At 39.4% G+C, this 14,769-nt stretch overlaps 1 protein-coding gene across 5 annotated transcripts in view; it reads right to left on the reverse strand.

Annotated features, from left to right (window-relative positions):
• Nucleotides 1-1,376: 1,376 nt before the first annotated feature.
• RNF145 (ring finger protein 145) overlaps nt 1,377-14,769 on the reverse strand; it is a 64,831-nt gene continuing 51,438 nt past the window's right edge. For all 5 annotated transcript variants that reach the window (XM_069592503.1, XM_069592504.1, XM_069592505.1 and 2 more), the window contains 4 exons: nt 13,798-13,980; nt 6,925-7,072; nt 5,681-6,037; nt 1,377-2,988 (listed from right to left, as the gene is read on the reverse strand). In XM_069592503.1, the coding sequence (XP_069448604.1) occupies nt 2,605-2,988; nt 5,681-6,037; nt 6,925-7,072; nt 13,798-13,980 (1,072 nt within the window). In that variant the 3' untranslated portion in view covers nt 1,377-2,604. The remainder of the gene's footprint in view (nt 2,989-5,680; nt 6,038-6,924; nt 7,073-13,797; nt 13,981-14,769) is intronic.

Genomic DNA, 14,769 nt, shown 5'->3' on the forward strand with positions numbered 1-14,769 from the left:
TCTTTCCCAGCATCAGGGACTTTTCCAATGAGTCATCTGTTCGAATCATATGACCAAAATACTAGAGCTTCATTATCAGTCCTCCCAGTGAATATTCAGGGTTGATCTCCCTTGAGACTGATTTGGGAGATTTTATTTTTGGGGGGCTCCAAAATCACTGCAGATGGTGACTGCAGCCATGAAATTAAGACACTTGCTCCTTGGAAGAAAAGCTATGACCAACCTAGACAGCATTTTAAAATGCAAAGACAAAAAAGGTCTGTCTAGTCAAAGCTATGGCTTTTCAGTAGTCATGTGAGAGTTGGACTATAAAGAAAGCTGAACATGGAAGAATGGATGCTTTTAAACTTTGGTATTGACTGTAAGGAGATCAAACCAATCAATCCTAAAGGAAATCAGTCCTGAATATTCATTGGAAGGACTGATGCTAAGCTCCAATACTTTGGCCACCTGATGCGAAGAACCGACTCATTGGAAAAGACCCTGATACTGGGAGAGATTGAAGGCAGGAGGAGAAGCGGGCGACAGAGGATGAGATGGTTGAATGGCATCACCGACTCGATGGACATGAGTTTGAGTAAGCTCCAGGAGTTGGTGATGGACAGGGAAGCCTGGCGTGCTGCAGTCCATGGAGTCACAGAGTCAAACACAACTGAAAACTGAAGACTGATTTGTCTCATCTCCTTGCTGTCCAAGGGACTTCAGGAGCCTTCTCCAGCACCACAGTTTGAAGGCATCAATTCTTTGGCATTTTGCCTTCTTTACAGTCCAGTTCTCACAACCATACATGACCACTGGTAAGACTGTAGCCTTGATTATACAGACCTTTGTCAGCAAAGTAATGTCTCTGCTTTTCAACAGTCTAGGTTTGTCATCGCTTTCCTGCCAAGCAGCAGTCGACTTCTGATTTCATGGCTGCAGTAACCATCCGCAGTGACTTTGGTGCCCAAGAAGAGGAACTCTATCACTACTTCCACCTTTTCCCCTTCTACTATTTGCCATGCAAGATGGAGGGGGACTCCAGGATCTTAGTTTTTTTAATATTTAGTCTTAAGCCAGCTCTTTCACTCTCCTCCTTCACTCTCATCAAGAGGCTCTTTAGTTCCTCTTCACTTCCTGCCATGAGATGGGTATCATCCGCATACCTGAGGTTGTTGATGTTTCTCCCGTCTGTCTCGATTCCTGCTTGTTAACTCATTCAGCCAGCAGTGTAGAAGACTGGAAAGAATTGATCCTTTTCAGTCAAAAAGGATCCGCTGGGCATTTTCTGACAGGGATCAAGATATCAGAAGCCCAGCGGGATAAGCAAAAGCTCCTAAGAAAAGAATTTCGGCAAGACACTTTACAATAAAAATCACCACAGGAAAAAAACACTGTTATCTTCAAATTTAAATTTATTAAGACATTCAGCTATGTCAGTCTACATCCAAATCTGCTACTAAAAATAAAATAAAGTCACATCCCACATTAGGAATACCAAGTTGAAAAACACTTTTTGAGCCAAGCCTATTGTATAAATAAATGACTAGTTTCTTTTCATATCAAAATTCCCATAAAAAATTACATTCCCCCCCTCCCTAATTCTACCTGTAACCATGATGAATGTAAAAATTTAAATATGACACATCCTTGTCAAAGAAAAGGTGCAAAGTCTATTAACAGCTTTAAAAGTGGCATTTGCAGAGTGTGATCATACGTTATGTACTCATTCCCCAAGTGCAAATATTGCCATAATTTAACACTGCTTTGATTCAGTTGCCAAGAATTAAACATTACACAGGATTGGAAAGTACACTCAGGGCCTTTCTCAGTGCCCTAAAGCCCTTCCCACTTTGGTCTCCTACACTAACGTGGACTCCAAAGTGTTCATTAGAGTTTTAGTTTACTTCACACAGCCAACACAGTATACAGTGTATTAACAAAAGTTTCATATACATCAAAATATTGAAGACTCCATCATAAAGTTCAAGAGTCTCGGATTACATGAATGCACCCGCAAGGCCCACGTGCCCACCCACCCCCTCCCCCAAAGCACATACGAAGTATGAGCGTGCTTCAATCTTTGAATACAATCAATGCTTTTACATCTTTGATTTCATTTCAGTGCTGTACAGATAATCACCTGACTGAGTTCCAATTAACTGAGGGGAAAGGGGGCGGAGAAAAAGGGCTGGTCACACTCATACTCTGTAACAAGAACGGTCCTGTTCCGTAGAAAGTGAAGGATCAGTTCCACCTCTGCCTGCTGCCTCCTGCGCCGTCCTCATGCTTGCCATCCTCCTTCCTTTAGCCCCTTTCAGATGCTCCAATCTGATTTTATTTATCCCTTACAAATCAGGGGCTGTTTCTGAAGTTCCTGAGGTTGAATTTTCTTGGCAAACCTCTACTGAACACCAGCATAGGATATATACATTTTGATTAGCATACACTGCAAAACTTTCTCCCCCAGTGTCAAGGGGATGAAAGCAGGGGGTCTCCACTGAGAGCACTTCCTGGATTAGATCCTTGGAATGTCCAGTTTCCTGCCGAATCGCCTCATACATCTGCTCCTCAAATCTGAGCAGATTCCACCGTGAGTTAACTTCATCTCCGGAGACTGAAGTGCTACGCCTGCTGCTTCTCTTCTAGGCCGGCCTCAACAGGAAGAGCTTCATCTTCTGCACCAGGAGGATTTTCCTTGGGATCACAAGTCCCTTCCTGGCTATCTGATCTTCTGGCAGTGCCCTCGTCCTTATCCCTAGAACCTTCTTGTGCCCCAGACCCCTGAGGCCGCTCCTGGCCTGGGGCTTCAGTACCTCCCTGGAGCGCGTGCTGCTCAGCTCCAGCGGGAGGCTGTGGAACCGGGTCAGCGCCTAACCCAGGAAGCTGCGAGGAGTTCTTGAGGTGGCAGTGGCACAGAGGGCAGGTCTCCTGGACATACAGCCACTTTTTGAGACAGCCCGCGTGGAAGAAGTGACTGCAAGGTGTGATCACGGCAGATTTCATGTCCTAAAAAGGGGGGAAAGAGATACCTCATGAAGGTCTGTTGTCTAAAACCTTTGCTGCTATGCATGTGTTCTAGTTCCAACTTTCCTTTCCTACAAATTCTCCACAGAAAATCTGTAACACAGATCTTACAATAAAACTCACTGTGTATGTTTGCAATAATCCTCTTGCCATCAGAACACCTTTATACAAACAAAACAAGAACAACTGGCTAAGCAATTTCTAAAAGGAAGTAAAAACCAAACATGAGGAAGAAAAGACCCATGTAACTGGGTTCTGTCTTAGTGTGAACACAAGGGTATAAAACTGTAGCTGTATGATTACTGGGTCTCCACGAGTATAATCAGAACCTCAGGAGATCTGATGAAGATGGGACTTTCTCCATTTTTCGCTTCTACACAGCTCAACAGATTATTCCATGAGGTTATTGGCAAGGAGACAAAATCAGTCAGATAACACCAGGGTATTGGCAAGGAAGTGGCAACTTCGTCAGGGACAGTGTACATCCCAGTTTCCACAATACAAGCCAGTGCTTCTCGGCATGCATCAGAACCACCGGAGTGCTTGCTAACCATGCACATTCTGGGGCCATCCCAGACCTTCTGATCTGGCTATCTGAAGATGGCATTCACAAATCCACAGGTACAGCAGGCCACCCGTGGGACTTTAATGTACATTTAAGCTCAATAACCACTGGAATAAGCAGTGGTATACTTTGCACTAATAGTCCCTGTGTAAGATATATTTGGGAAGGGAAAGCTGGGGATATGAAATTTAAATTATAACAATACACATTTGGTGAATCAACTATTAATTGTGTCTAAAGTCCCAAAACATGGAGTTGTGGCTATTGCAGAAATTCCTTGCCAAGAACCGGTAACACCTGGGAGTGGACTTTTAAGCAGAAAGCCATCCAAGGAAGAGCAGCCAGCTGGGAAGGTAAGCAATTCGAGTTTCGTTTTCTGTGTGGTGTCAGCAGGTAGTCCAGGCACCTCAAAAAAAGTGATGTGACAACGGGAAACACAAAAAGAGGACTCTCAAGTCCTAGAGATGGTATACTTAGACATCGGCAGCTGAAGCCGGTGTGCCTCGAATCTGTCTCTGCCGTGCTTTGTCCTGCGTTCTACGAGGCTATTGAACACAGAGGAGCCAGAATGAAGACAATGGCCACTTAACCTGGGGGGAATCTACACTGCTCCTCCATCCCCTCAAATGCAAAATCAACCTGGAAAATATTCTTCTGCTAGTACCCCAAGTATGCTCTGCTACTGCTAAGTCACTTCAGTTGTGTCCGACTCTGTGTGACCCCACAGACCGCAGCCCACCAGGCTGCCCCATCCCTGGGATTTTCCAGGCAAGAATACTGGAGTGGGTTGCCATTTCTTTCTCCAATGCATGAAAGTGAAAGCGAAGTTGCTCAGTCGTGTCAGATTCTTAGCGACCCCATGGACTGCAGCCTACCAGGCTCCTCCATCCATGCGATTTTCCAGGCAAGAGTACTGGAGTGGGAAATATGCTCTAGTAGCAATCAGAAAGTGACAGCTGAATTTTACTATTGGGAAAAATTCCTCTTCCTGACAGTCTTAACACACAAGCACATAACATCTACATTATAAAGCAGCTTGGAGCAAGTCCCTCCCCTGTACACTCAGACACTGTTAGTCACTCAATCATGTCCAACTCTTTGCGACCCCATTTACTGTAGCCCAGCAGGCTCCTCTGTCCATGGGATTCTCCAGGCAAGAATACTGGAGTGGGTTGCCATTCCCTTCTCCAGGGGATCTTCCTAACCCAGGGATCACGCCTAGGTCCCTTGCATTGCAGGTGGATTATTTACCATCTGAGCCATGAGGGAAGCCCCTGATCCTATCTATGGTTTTCTTCCGTCAGCCTACACTCTTTTTTAAGAGTGACTGTAAAGGAACAGCTTGTGTTGTCACCCAGGATTTCTGCCCATATTTCCTACAGTACGGTTTAACTTGAGAAGCTGCTGTCACCCTCCTGCACAGGTGACTGCTGACTCAAGTCCAAGGCTGTTGTATATTACTGCTGTTATCTCCAAGCAGATTTAAATACTACTTTCCAGTTCTTGATAGAAGGCAGTCACCCTCTACGGAGGGCTCTTGTGCCAAAGATGTCAGGGAGGCCACCTGTAATGTACACCGACTGGCTGCCTCTCCTGTATCTCCTGCCCCGACTTCCACACAGAGCCTGCACTCACCTCAGACACCCCTCAACTGGAGAGAAGCATGACTCTCTCCACCTACACTAGCTGTATGAATGAACATTTATTCCCTACCCTGGAAATACCAGAAGGGAAAGAGTCAGAATCTTGGCACACCACTTTTCAGAAGGTGCTGACTCCTGATTGATAGTATATATTTGATAGTACATATATATGTGTGAGTGTGTATATACTTTATATCTAATATATATATTGAGGAGTAAATATAAAATACACCTGACCTGTTTTTCCTTTATTTATGGGTGAGCAATAATGTTGAAAATAACAGTAAATTAGAACTTGAGGGACTAAATTTAAAACTTACTTTAGAAATAAACTGGAAATGTTTTATCAGGTCTTTAACAATTTCTGAGGCCCACTATTTTTCACCCAGGAAATTTAACTTGAATTTGGATAATGAGGTTAAAGTCCCACAGGCCCACCCAAATGACTTCTTACTGCAAGAGTTACCTGATAACAGATGGCACAAATATCGTTGTGCTTCTCCAGCTGCTCTTTCGTAGCAATGGGTAATGATTTAATCTTATTCACAGCGTCCCTACGGAGCAGGAAGCTCTTCCACCCCAGCTGGGCCCGAAGCCACACATTATAGTAGGAATGGATGAAGATGATCATGGAGCCCATCACTGTCCATTCTCCAAAGATGGTCTCTGAGACGCCATAGGCCACCACGCACAGGGCCACGAGAAACTCCAGCAGGCGGTAGGTGCCATTCACATAGTAGATGACATCATCCATGTTTTCTACTGGCTCTTTTCTGAATTCCTCGACCATAAATAAGACATAAATAAAAAGTGTTCCCAGAACCTGGAAAAAAAAAAAAGGTATGGATATAATCACTTCAAAAAGTTTTTCACAGACTTTAAACAATAACATATTACTAATACCTTTAGGATGCTAGATTTAATGTGCAGAGGAGACAGTGGTGTAATTAACATGTGGGTGATCTCAGTAATGCAGATCTTTGATACTGAAAAGGACCCTGAGTTAACTTTCCTAATGATGATTCTGGTTAGTAATCAGTCTTCTCTGACTTATCCTTTCCCCTGCTCCCCAAGCCCTCAAAATTCTATCTGAATTTTCCTAATTCTGTTATTCATGCCTGTTCCTCAACTTTCAAAGAAACTTTACTTCTACAAGGAACAATGAATAAATCTCTATCACCAGTGCTGCATTCTTATTTGTTACTGATTAGGCAACCAAGCTCCACTTGCAAGTTACAATAAGCTTATCCATTCCATGGTAATAGTTTGTGTGTATGTGTGTGTAAAGTACATGTCTGTGTATCATGTTTGTGTATATCATATCTGTTTAATACATACACAGATATCATACATTTATATACATTATGAAATTATGGATATTTTCAAATAGGCATTTACTTTAAAATGTGTTCCAAACCAGCACTAAAATCTTTTAATACTTTATAGTTAACTTATCTATTTAAGGTTTTCATGACAGTTCTATGCCATACCATTTTGAAAAAGAGATATTGCAAAGTTTAATTATCTCAATTAAAAAAATACACTGACATAGATTGGCCTAGTACTTCAATAACCTCTAGTAAAGAGCATGGGAAGGAATCACCTAAAAAGGCCACTTATAGTTGTTAATCTTGAAAAAGTTTGTAATTCGTTTTCTGGAAGGAAAAATAAAGTTATTTATTATACAAAGTTCATTAATCCTGGACTTACCTGAAGAGAGGTGAGAATGCTGCTAGAAATAATGATAAGAAGCCAAAAATCCATGTGGAAAAACTGGCAAATCATGTAAGCCATATAAGCAGGGAATACCAGTAAAAATAAACAAAGGCTCACAGCACGGAAGTGTTTCCATAAACTCCTAAAGAAAGAAAAGTATTCTTTTAATGCGTCTGTCATCTAGCAGGACAACCCACAGGTCTTGTGCCATGCTCAATTTCACAACATTTTACCACACACCCTTCTCCAAGCCAGTCACAGGGCTAGATTTCAGGGCTAGTCATGTCCAAGGCGTTGTACTTCAGAGGACATGACTGATTTCTTTTCTCTTAACCTGGGGCACTCAGTCAATTGCCAAGTACTACCAATTCTATTTTTTTTCCCTCAATAGTTTGCTTTCAGTCTCATTCCCACTCCTAGCAATTTCAAAGCAATTTCAGGCTTTCACAGCATTAAACCTTAACAGGTTTGACAGTAATTTGCTTTCTTAAGTCACGACATCCTCTCCGCAGCCGCAACACCCTTGATGAAAATCTCTGCGGCCATCTGTGTGGCCATAAGTGCGGTGTCACTGAAAGGAATGGCCCTCGATGAGCAGGCGTATTACCCCTCACGTGTGCTGAGCATAAGGGAAAACTCGGAACCATGGAAGTCTAAGATCTACTAGCTGACCGTCCTCCCTTCCGGCCACTATTCCTGAATAGATTAACCGTCCTAAAGCTCAACTAGCATAATACTGTCAATACCTTCTCTAAACTTCCTAGCCTCACATCTGAGGGGCTCCACTCCCAATTTTTTGGCTCAAACTCATCAACATCTGTCCTTCGCTATAAGCAATGATGGCTAACTGTCTTCCCAGAAAAACACAAGCAGTCTTAAACATCCCACCAGAAATGTCTCCATCCCATCTTGTTTTCTAAACCCTTCAACCAGTGCAAGCTAAACAAATGTATTTATACAGGTAATGTAATTTTTTCCCCAGGAATTACGTACACTCTAAGAATTCTTAACGCCTGTACCAAACAATCATACAATGAACTGAAGCACTGTTTCTTTCAATATATAATTATATATAATACATATTTTATATATTATATATCATATACATCTAAATACTTTTGTTTATATTTTCACTTTATATTATTTAAGTAAACATTTTTATATATGTACAAACATTAAAAAAAAAGTTTTACTGTCCAAATTTAAAATGCTTGAAAAATATGATAACTCCAGCTCCTGAGTACAATGGCATGTTTGAAGTAAGTGCCAAATAAAACCTGAAAATTATTTCTGCTTGAAATTTTTCAAATTACTTTCCATCTACTACTACCTTTTCTTACCTACCCATCTATCCACTCAAGGGCAAAGCCCTATGATGTAAGCAGGACAAAAGCTAACCATAATTATTACACACAAGAATAGTTACACGTACAATGTTATACTTTAATACACACAACATATCAAAAGATTCCTTAGATTTCAGCTTTTGGTTCCATTTGCACCCTCCTTACTATCAATAGTGGAAAATACAGCAGGAGCCCCCTGGTTACCACAAAAAAAGGAACATAATCTTTTGTTTTGTTTACATCTTCATACGCTGTAATATTCTAATAGATAATTCCTTAAATATATTCCAAATTTAATACAGATTGTATATCAATTTCTAAAAGAAAAATGACACAACCCTCCCATAACTGCCTTAAGCAGAACTTTGAAAAACTCTACTTATGCAAAAAAAAAACGAAAGATTTATTGCTTACTTTATATTGGGTTGGCCAAAAAGTTCAGCCCAGTTTTTCCATGCCATTATGGAAAAATCCAAACACAAACTTTGTGGCCAACCCAATATATTCAATTTATAAGCCATTTGATGATAGAATGACTTATTACTCCAACAAGGGATTTAAAAAGATGCTAGGTAATTCCAATTCCACTTACTGGGCAAATAAAAGCTATAGTTGGAGTAATTTTGTAACATAAGGATCACAAATCTAGAAATCAGCATGAACCCCAAACAGCTGTCCCCTCTCTTAAAAACAAAACTCAATTATAATCTATGTAAACTGAACACTGAGACTTAAATCATTTAATGATTTCCTATAAAACAAACCAGATTATTTAAAAACATTATAAGAAAATGTGAATTTCAACCAAAATAGTTTAAAGTTCATGGCTACAACAAAATTATGCTGTTTTAATTAAATATCAGCATCTGTGATATGTTCTCAAATCCATTCGAAGTATTGCAAGGGAAACAGAAAAATAGCATAAATCCTCCTCCCTACCTTTATTATAACACGGGGCGGGGGAGGAAAAGAGAGCATACAAGGTGCTGTAGTGTGTGGGACTGTCCACAATCAGCAATTCTAATTAGAAGAACATACATTATCATTGTGGTTAAAATAAAAGTGAGGTACTTGGGAAAGTGTTTTACAGTTTTTCCTGTCAAACATTTTTCTTATGAGACGTTAAGGGACAAACTTAAACTGCCACTGTAGCTCTGCTTTGAGATTCCAAACTTTTTTTTTTTTAAAGAAGCAGAGAGAAAGGAATTATTGTAACAAGAGCTATAATGGGACAATTTGCCTGAAAACTTTAAGTATATTTTTCAAAATCAAGCTAGCTATGATCCACTTACATAATGTAGGTATATATTTACATATTATACATGTACATAGAAAAGTAAATACAAAACTATGCCAATAGTTTTAACCTATGTCTGATTTCTGTTTATATACACACAAACATTATATACATATATATCCTTATTTCAGTTCAAACTAAACAAAAATCTAATTTAAAATTAAAAAGTATAGCATGAAGTGATACTGGAAATTTGTTCCATTAACAGGTTAAGTACTACACAGTGAAAAAGTTTCTTTAATTCACCTCAATCCATTTCATTTAAATGTTGATCATTTAAAAATTTGCTATATAATTTGAATAGACTATAGTTGTAAAATTCCATGCTAACAACTGTAATCAAATTTACAGATAAAAGTAACAATTATATCTATAGCTAAAACTATCTGAGGCACCTTTTTAAGTTAAACATTGGAAATTACCTCTAGTCCAACCAATGCCAAAGACACGTGAGGATGTCCGCCTAATAATTACCTCCTTTGTAACAGAGACAAGCAGTGTTTCAGTATTACCTTTTAATAGTTCTTCTAACTTGGAGAATTAGGACATTCTTCATTTCCCTTTTTCAATCCCCAGTGCAGTTAACTGAATTAATCATAATCTTCAATTCAGAACGCACTATCTCTATTGGTCTGTGCAAGTCCCTCTCTTCATTAGTTACTAATAATAATCTAATCAGCAATTTTAAATACCTAAACTTTAAAAGGCATTGACACCCTAAGTATTTACACCTGAAGGACTGATGCTGAAGCTGAAACGCCAATACTCTGGCCGCCTGATGTGAAGAACTGACTCACTGGAAAAGACCCTGATGCTGGGAAAGATTGAAGGCAGGAGGAGAAGGGGACAACAGAGGATGAGATGGTTGGATGGCATCACCAACTCAATGGACATAAGTTTGAGCAAGCTCTGGGAGTTGGTGATGGTCAGGGAAGCCTGGAGTGCTGCAGTCCATGGGGTCGCAAAAAGTCGGACACAACTGATCAATCGAAATGAACTGAAACTGTAACAAGCATTCATGAACCCATCTCTCCGTAAAACAGAGAAGGGCTGGGCCATAATCTACTCTAAGCATGAGACAGCTGGCCTATTCCAGGACCTGCCTCCCTTCACCCAATGAAACCATTTCATGAATCCTGTGCTCTTCACTCACTTGATTACTTCCTGTTCTATAGTACTGTTTCATCCACATGTATTCCTGAACTGTATTTTAAAATTCTGTTTCTAACATAAAAATGACATTCTACGTTGTCATCTTTCTTGATTTACTTATATACTGCTATGAACCATCCATAATGTTTAATGTGTCACTAATGCTTTTAACATTCCACTGTGGCTATTATCACACTGATTCACCCCCTTTCCTGTCTGATTAGTGTATGATTTGCTCCCAGGTTTTTGCTATTGTGAAACTGTGCTATGAACATTCTTCTACATGTCCCTCCTGAACATGTGCAAAATGTCTTGAGTATGTACATAGGAGAAAATGCTAGTTTCCCAAAATGATTACACTAATTTACATTCCCACCAGAAACCTAACATCCTGGGACCTATGTTTTCTTCTACCTTAGGTATCAGCTGACATTCTTCTCTCTCTCTCTCTCTCCTCTTTTTAATTTTTTAACAAAGTTTACTTATTTATGTGGCTGCTCTGTGTCTTAGTTGCAGCATATGGCATCTAGTTCCCTGGCCAGGGGTTGAGCCCAGGCTTCGCGCTTTGGTGGCGCAGGGTCTTAAACACTGGACCACCGGGAAGTCCCTTCCCCTTTCTTGTTATTTATTCACTGCCACTTCCATGGGTTCAAAACAGTAACTCGGAGAGGTCTTGATTCACATTTCTCTGACCACTAAAGACAGTGAACCTCTCTTCACAGTCATTGTTTGCTCTTGCACTAAAAGCCTGATGGTGTATTTCAGCCACTTCACTCAATGATCTGAGTTGTTTATATATTCTAGATACTAATTCTTGGGCAAGTGTGAATACTATAAATATCTTCACCCAGTTTGTAACTATCATGTCTAATATAAGTTACCTTTAGGTTTAGAAAATGTTATTCATTTTAATAATTAGATTTATCACTTTTCTTTCATAATCATAGTCACTCTTAGTTGGATTTTCACAACCAGCTCCATCAGTTTAACACATTTTTTTCCTCCTTGAAGGTCTAAAATATACTACTCTATGCAGATTTTTTATTTTGACATTTAAGCCTCTACAATTTTGGAGCTGATTCTTTTGTTTACGGCTATGAGACAGGAATCCAATTCCATCCTTTTCCAAATAGAAATCATTTTTTTCCAGCTACATTACATGACTACCTGCCCCCATCACCTGACATGCCCCGTCATGCACCAAAGGTCCATACATATATGGACTTGCTTGGGGGCTCCATTCCATTGGTCAAGTTGTCTGTACCTGAGTCAATTATTATAAAAACTTCACAGTATCTCCTGTTGTGAGTGAAATAAACTTTATCTTTCTCAAGTTGTCTGTTTTGATTTCAATATGGATTTATACTGGCTTCAAAGGAGGGGAAGGGCTGGGGGGAAGGTTCTTTCTATGATTTGGAAGTCTCTGTGTAAAGCATGGTTATCTGCTCCTTGGATGTCTGGCAGCACTTGCCTCACCTGTAAAGCCACCTGGGTCAGGATGTTTACCTTTTGTTTCCATTTCTGTAACGGTCACAGAACTAGCCAAGCTTTTCAATTCTTGAGTCAGCTCTGGTAAGTTACATTTTTCTCACAATTTCTCCATTTCATTTGTTTCTTTTTTTTAAAAAAAGAAAAGTACTGCCATTTAACTCGTGGGAAAGAAGAACAGAACCCAACTGTTCACTCCCATTTCATCCTCTCACAGCCAGGAGCCTCACTTGCCTCAGGCTAGTAATGCCGCTATATACAAGAGTAACAGTGACACACATCCAAAATTACCACTCCACACCCACACACAGGGCTTCTCAGTCTTGCTCCTTTCCCTCTAAATTTCCTCTGCATTTGATCTCAGAGGAAGAAGCCAGTAACAACGCTAGTTCAGCACCCTGAAAGACCCAGACCCAGATTTACTGATCCTTATGGCACTGAAATTATGATCTTTTTTCCTCTTTCCCAAACTTTCTATAGTATTGTATTAGTCTTCTAACTAGTACAGTTAATAATACTAAAGGATACTGCCAGAGATGACAAGAGTAATTGAACTTTGGTCAAAACAATTTAAATGACTATTTAACTGAGTTCACCATTGAATTCAACATCATAAAAGCTTCTATTGAGGAATTCTAAACCTCAAAACCAAATCTCAAATAACTATAATGATTAAAATTATCTGAAACATATCCAAGAGTTTATTTAAATTAAATTTGACTCTTTCAGCCATTTTACCGCTTGAGAAAGTTTTCAAAATGTTTGATAATATGGGATACGGGGATAGAAAGGTAAACCTGGAGTGTTTTTAAACTCTTCTGTCAAAATTCTATCTTCCCCAAGGCTGCCTGCTCCCTTACTCATAAATGTACCATCAAAGAAGCAACTAAATCAGGTATTTCAATAATCATAATGTACAGAAGGATGCTGGAAAAAAATAGTGGCACTGAATTTAAACAAGTCCTTATAGCATGTCCTTATATAAATCACCATAAGCCAAAATGGTATCTTAAAGAGCCAAATCATAATTGGCTTTTATTCATTCAGAAAATTTTTGCAATATGAGATGAATGAATTTGAATCCAGTTGGTCCCATAAGGTGTCAAGAATCCCCATTATAACCTCAGTTAGTTGCAAACAAGCCATCAGGTAAGACTGTAAAAATTTCATTAATGCTTGGCAACCTTTATTTTTCTCTTCTTTGTTTCTAGTTCCTCGATGTTTCCTCTTCTTTAGTACTTTAGTACACAGAATAATACTGTATATTATTTGTTACAGTTACTGGACTAAATTTTATGCCCTATATTCTTTATTTCAAAACTGGACAAATATAAAAAAGTATTACATTTCTCTGAAGAGGAAAAGCTGATTTGTAAATTACTTGGCCTTTAATGTGACTTTTAACTATATCAATGTTGAAGGAAAAACAACAGAAAACTCAAACACATATAAAAACAAAAAATGTAAATTTTTTAATAAGTTAATACCAATTACTCATATTATCTTCTGTATCTAAACAATACGTCTTCAGGCAATGAACTCATGTAAAGAATACAACAAAAATGTCTTTTAGGAAGTTCTTACTTGTCTCTAGATGCTCCCAGCGCCAAAACAATAGGATCTGCAATCTCTAACATAGACTGAAGAATAGAAGCTACAACAATGAAAAGGATAATACTGAGCAGGAATGCCCGGTGAACAACCTGCAGTTCTATCAGACCAGTCTGCACCGCCAGGATTAACAGCGTAACTCCTTCTGTCATGCCCCTGGAAAAGCGTACATTTTCAGAAAAACGAACAGTAATCAGAATCACATTCGAGAGAAAATAATCCACAGGCTTAGACTATTGTTACATATTTCTGCTCTATTCTTAGACAAAACACCTGATCAGAATATTAATGTCAATGTAGTAATATACAATCATAATGTGTCACTACATATGCAAAACATAACAGCTATAATTTCAGCATACAGTGAGGAGAACTGAAGCAATGTCTAAGTGAAAGGTGCTCTAACCAGGCTTTGCTAATGAGCCAGATACCCCTAGCATTCTTAGCTAGCCACTGAATTATACCCACTTGTATTATGAACTGGGCTTCCCAGGCGGTGCAAAAGGTGCCTGCCAATGCACAGCTTCCATCCCTGGGTCAGGAAGATCGCCTGGAGGAGGAAGTGACAACCCACTCCAGAGACCCTGGCCAGCTACAGTCCACAGGATCTCAAACAGTCGCACACAACTGAAGCAACTTAGCATGTGTATTATCAACTATCTCCTGATTATAAAATACAGAACCATTAGGTGAATGTCTGTATAATCTTTGGGTAGGAAATGTCTCTTTAAGAAGTCCATAAGAACCAGAGACATAAATACAAATACATTTTTTGAAATTCAATTTCCTTATGGAATATATATACAAAGTCCTAAGACCTTTTTATCCTAATGACTTGAATTCTGAAGGATCTGGCAAATAAATGAGAAATGACCAAAGGACAGGTACAGTTTTCAAATCCACAAATTGGCAAATATTTCAAAGTTTGAAGATCAAAGTACTGAC

The sequence above is a fragment of the Ovis canadensis genome, chromosome 5 (assembly GCF_042477335.2).
Source record: "Ovis canadensis isolate MfBH-ARS-UI-01 breed Bighorn chromosome 5, ARS-UI_OviCan_v2, whole genome shotgun sequence".
Taxonomy (NCBI): domain Eukaryota; kingdom Metazoa; phylum Chordata; class Mammalia; order Artiodactyla; family Bovidae; genus Ovis; species Ovis canadensis.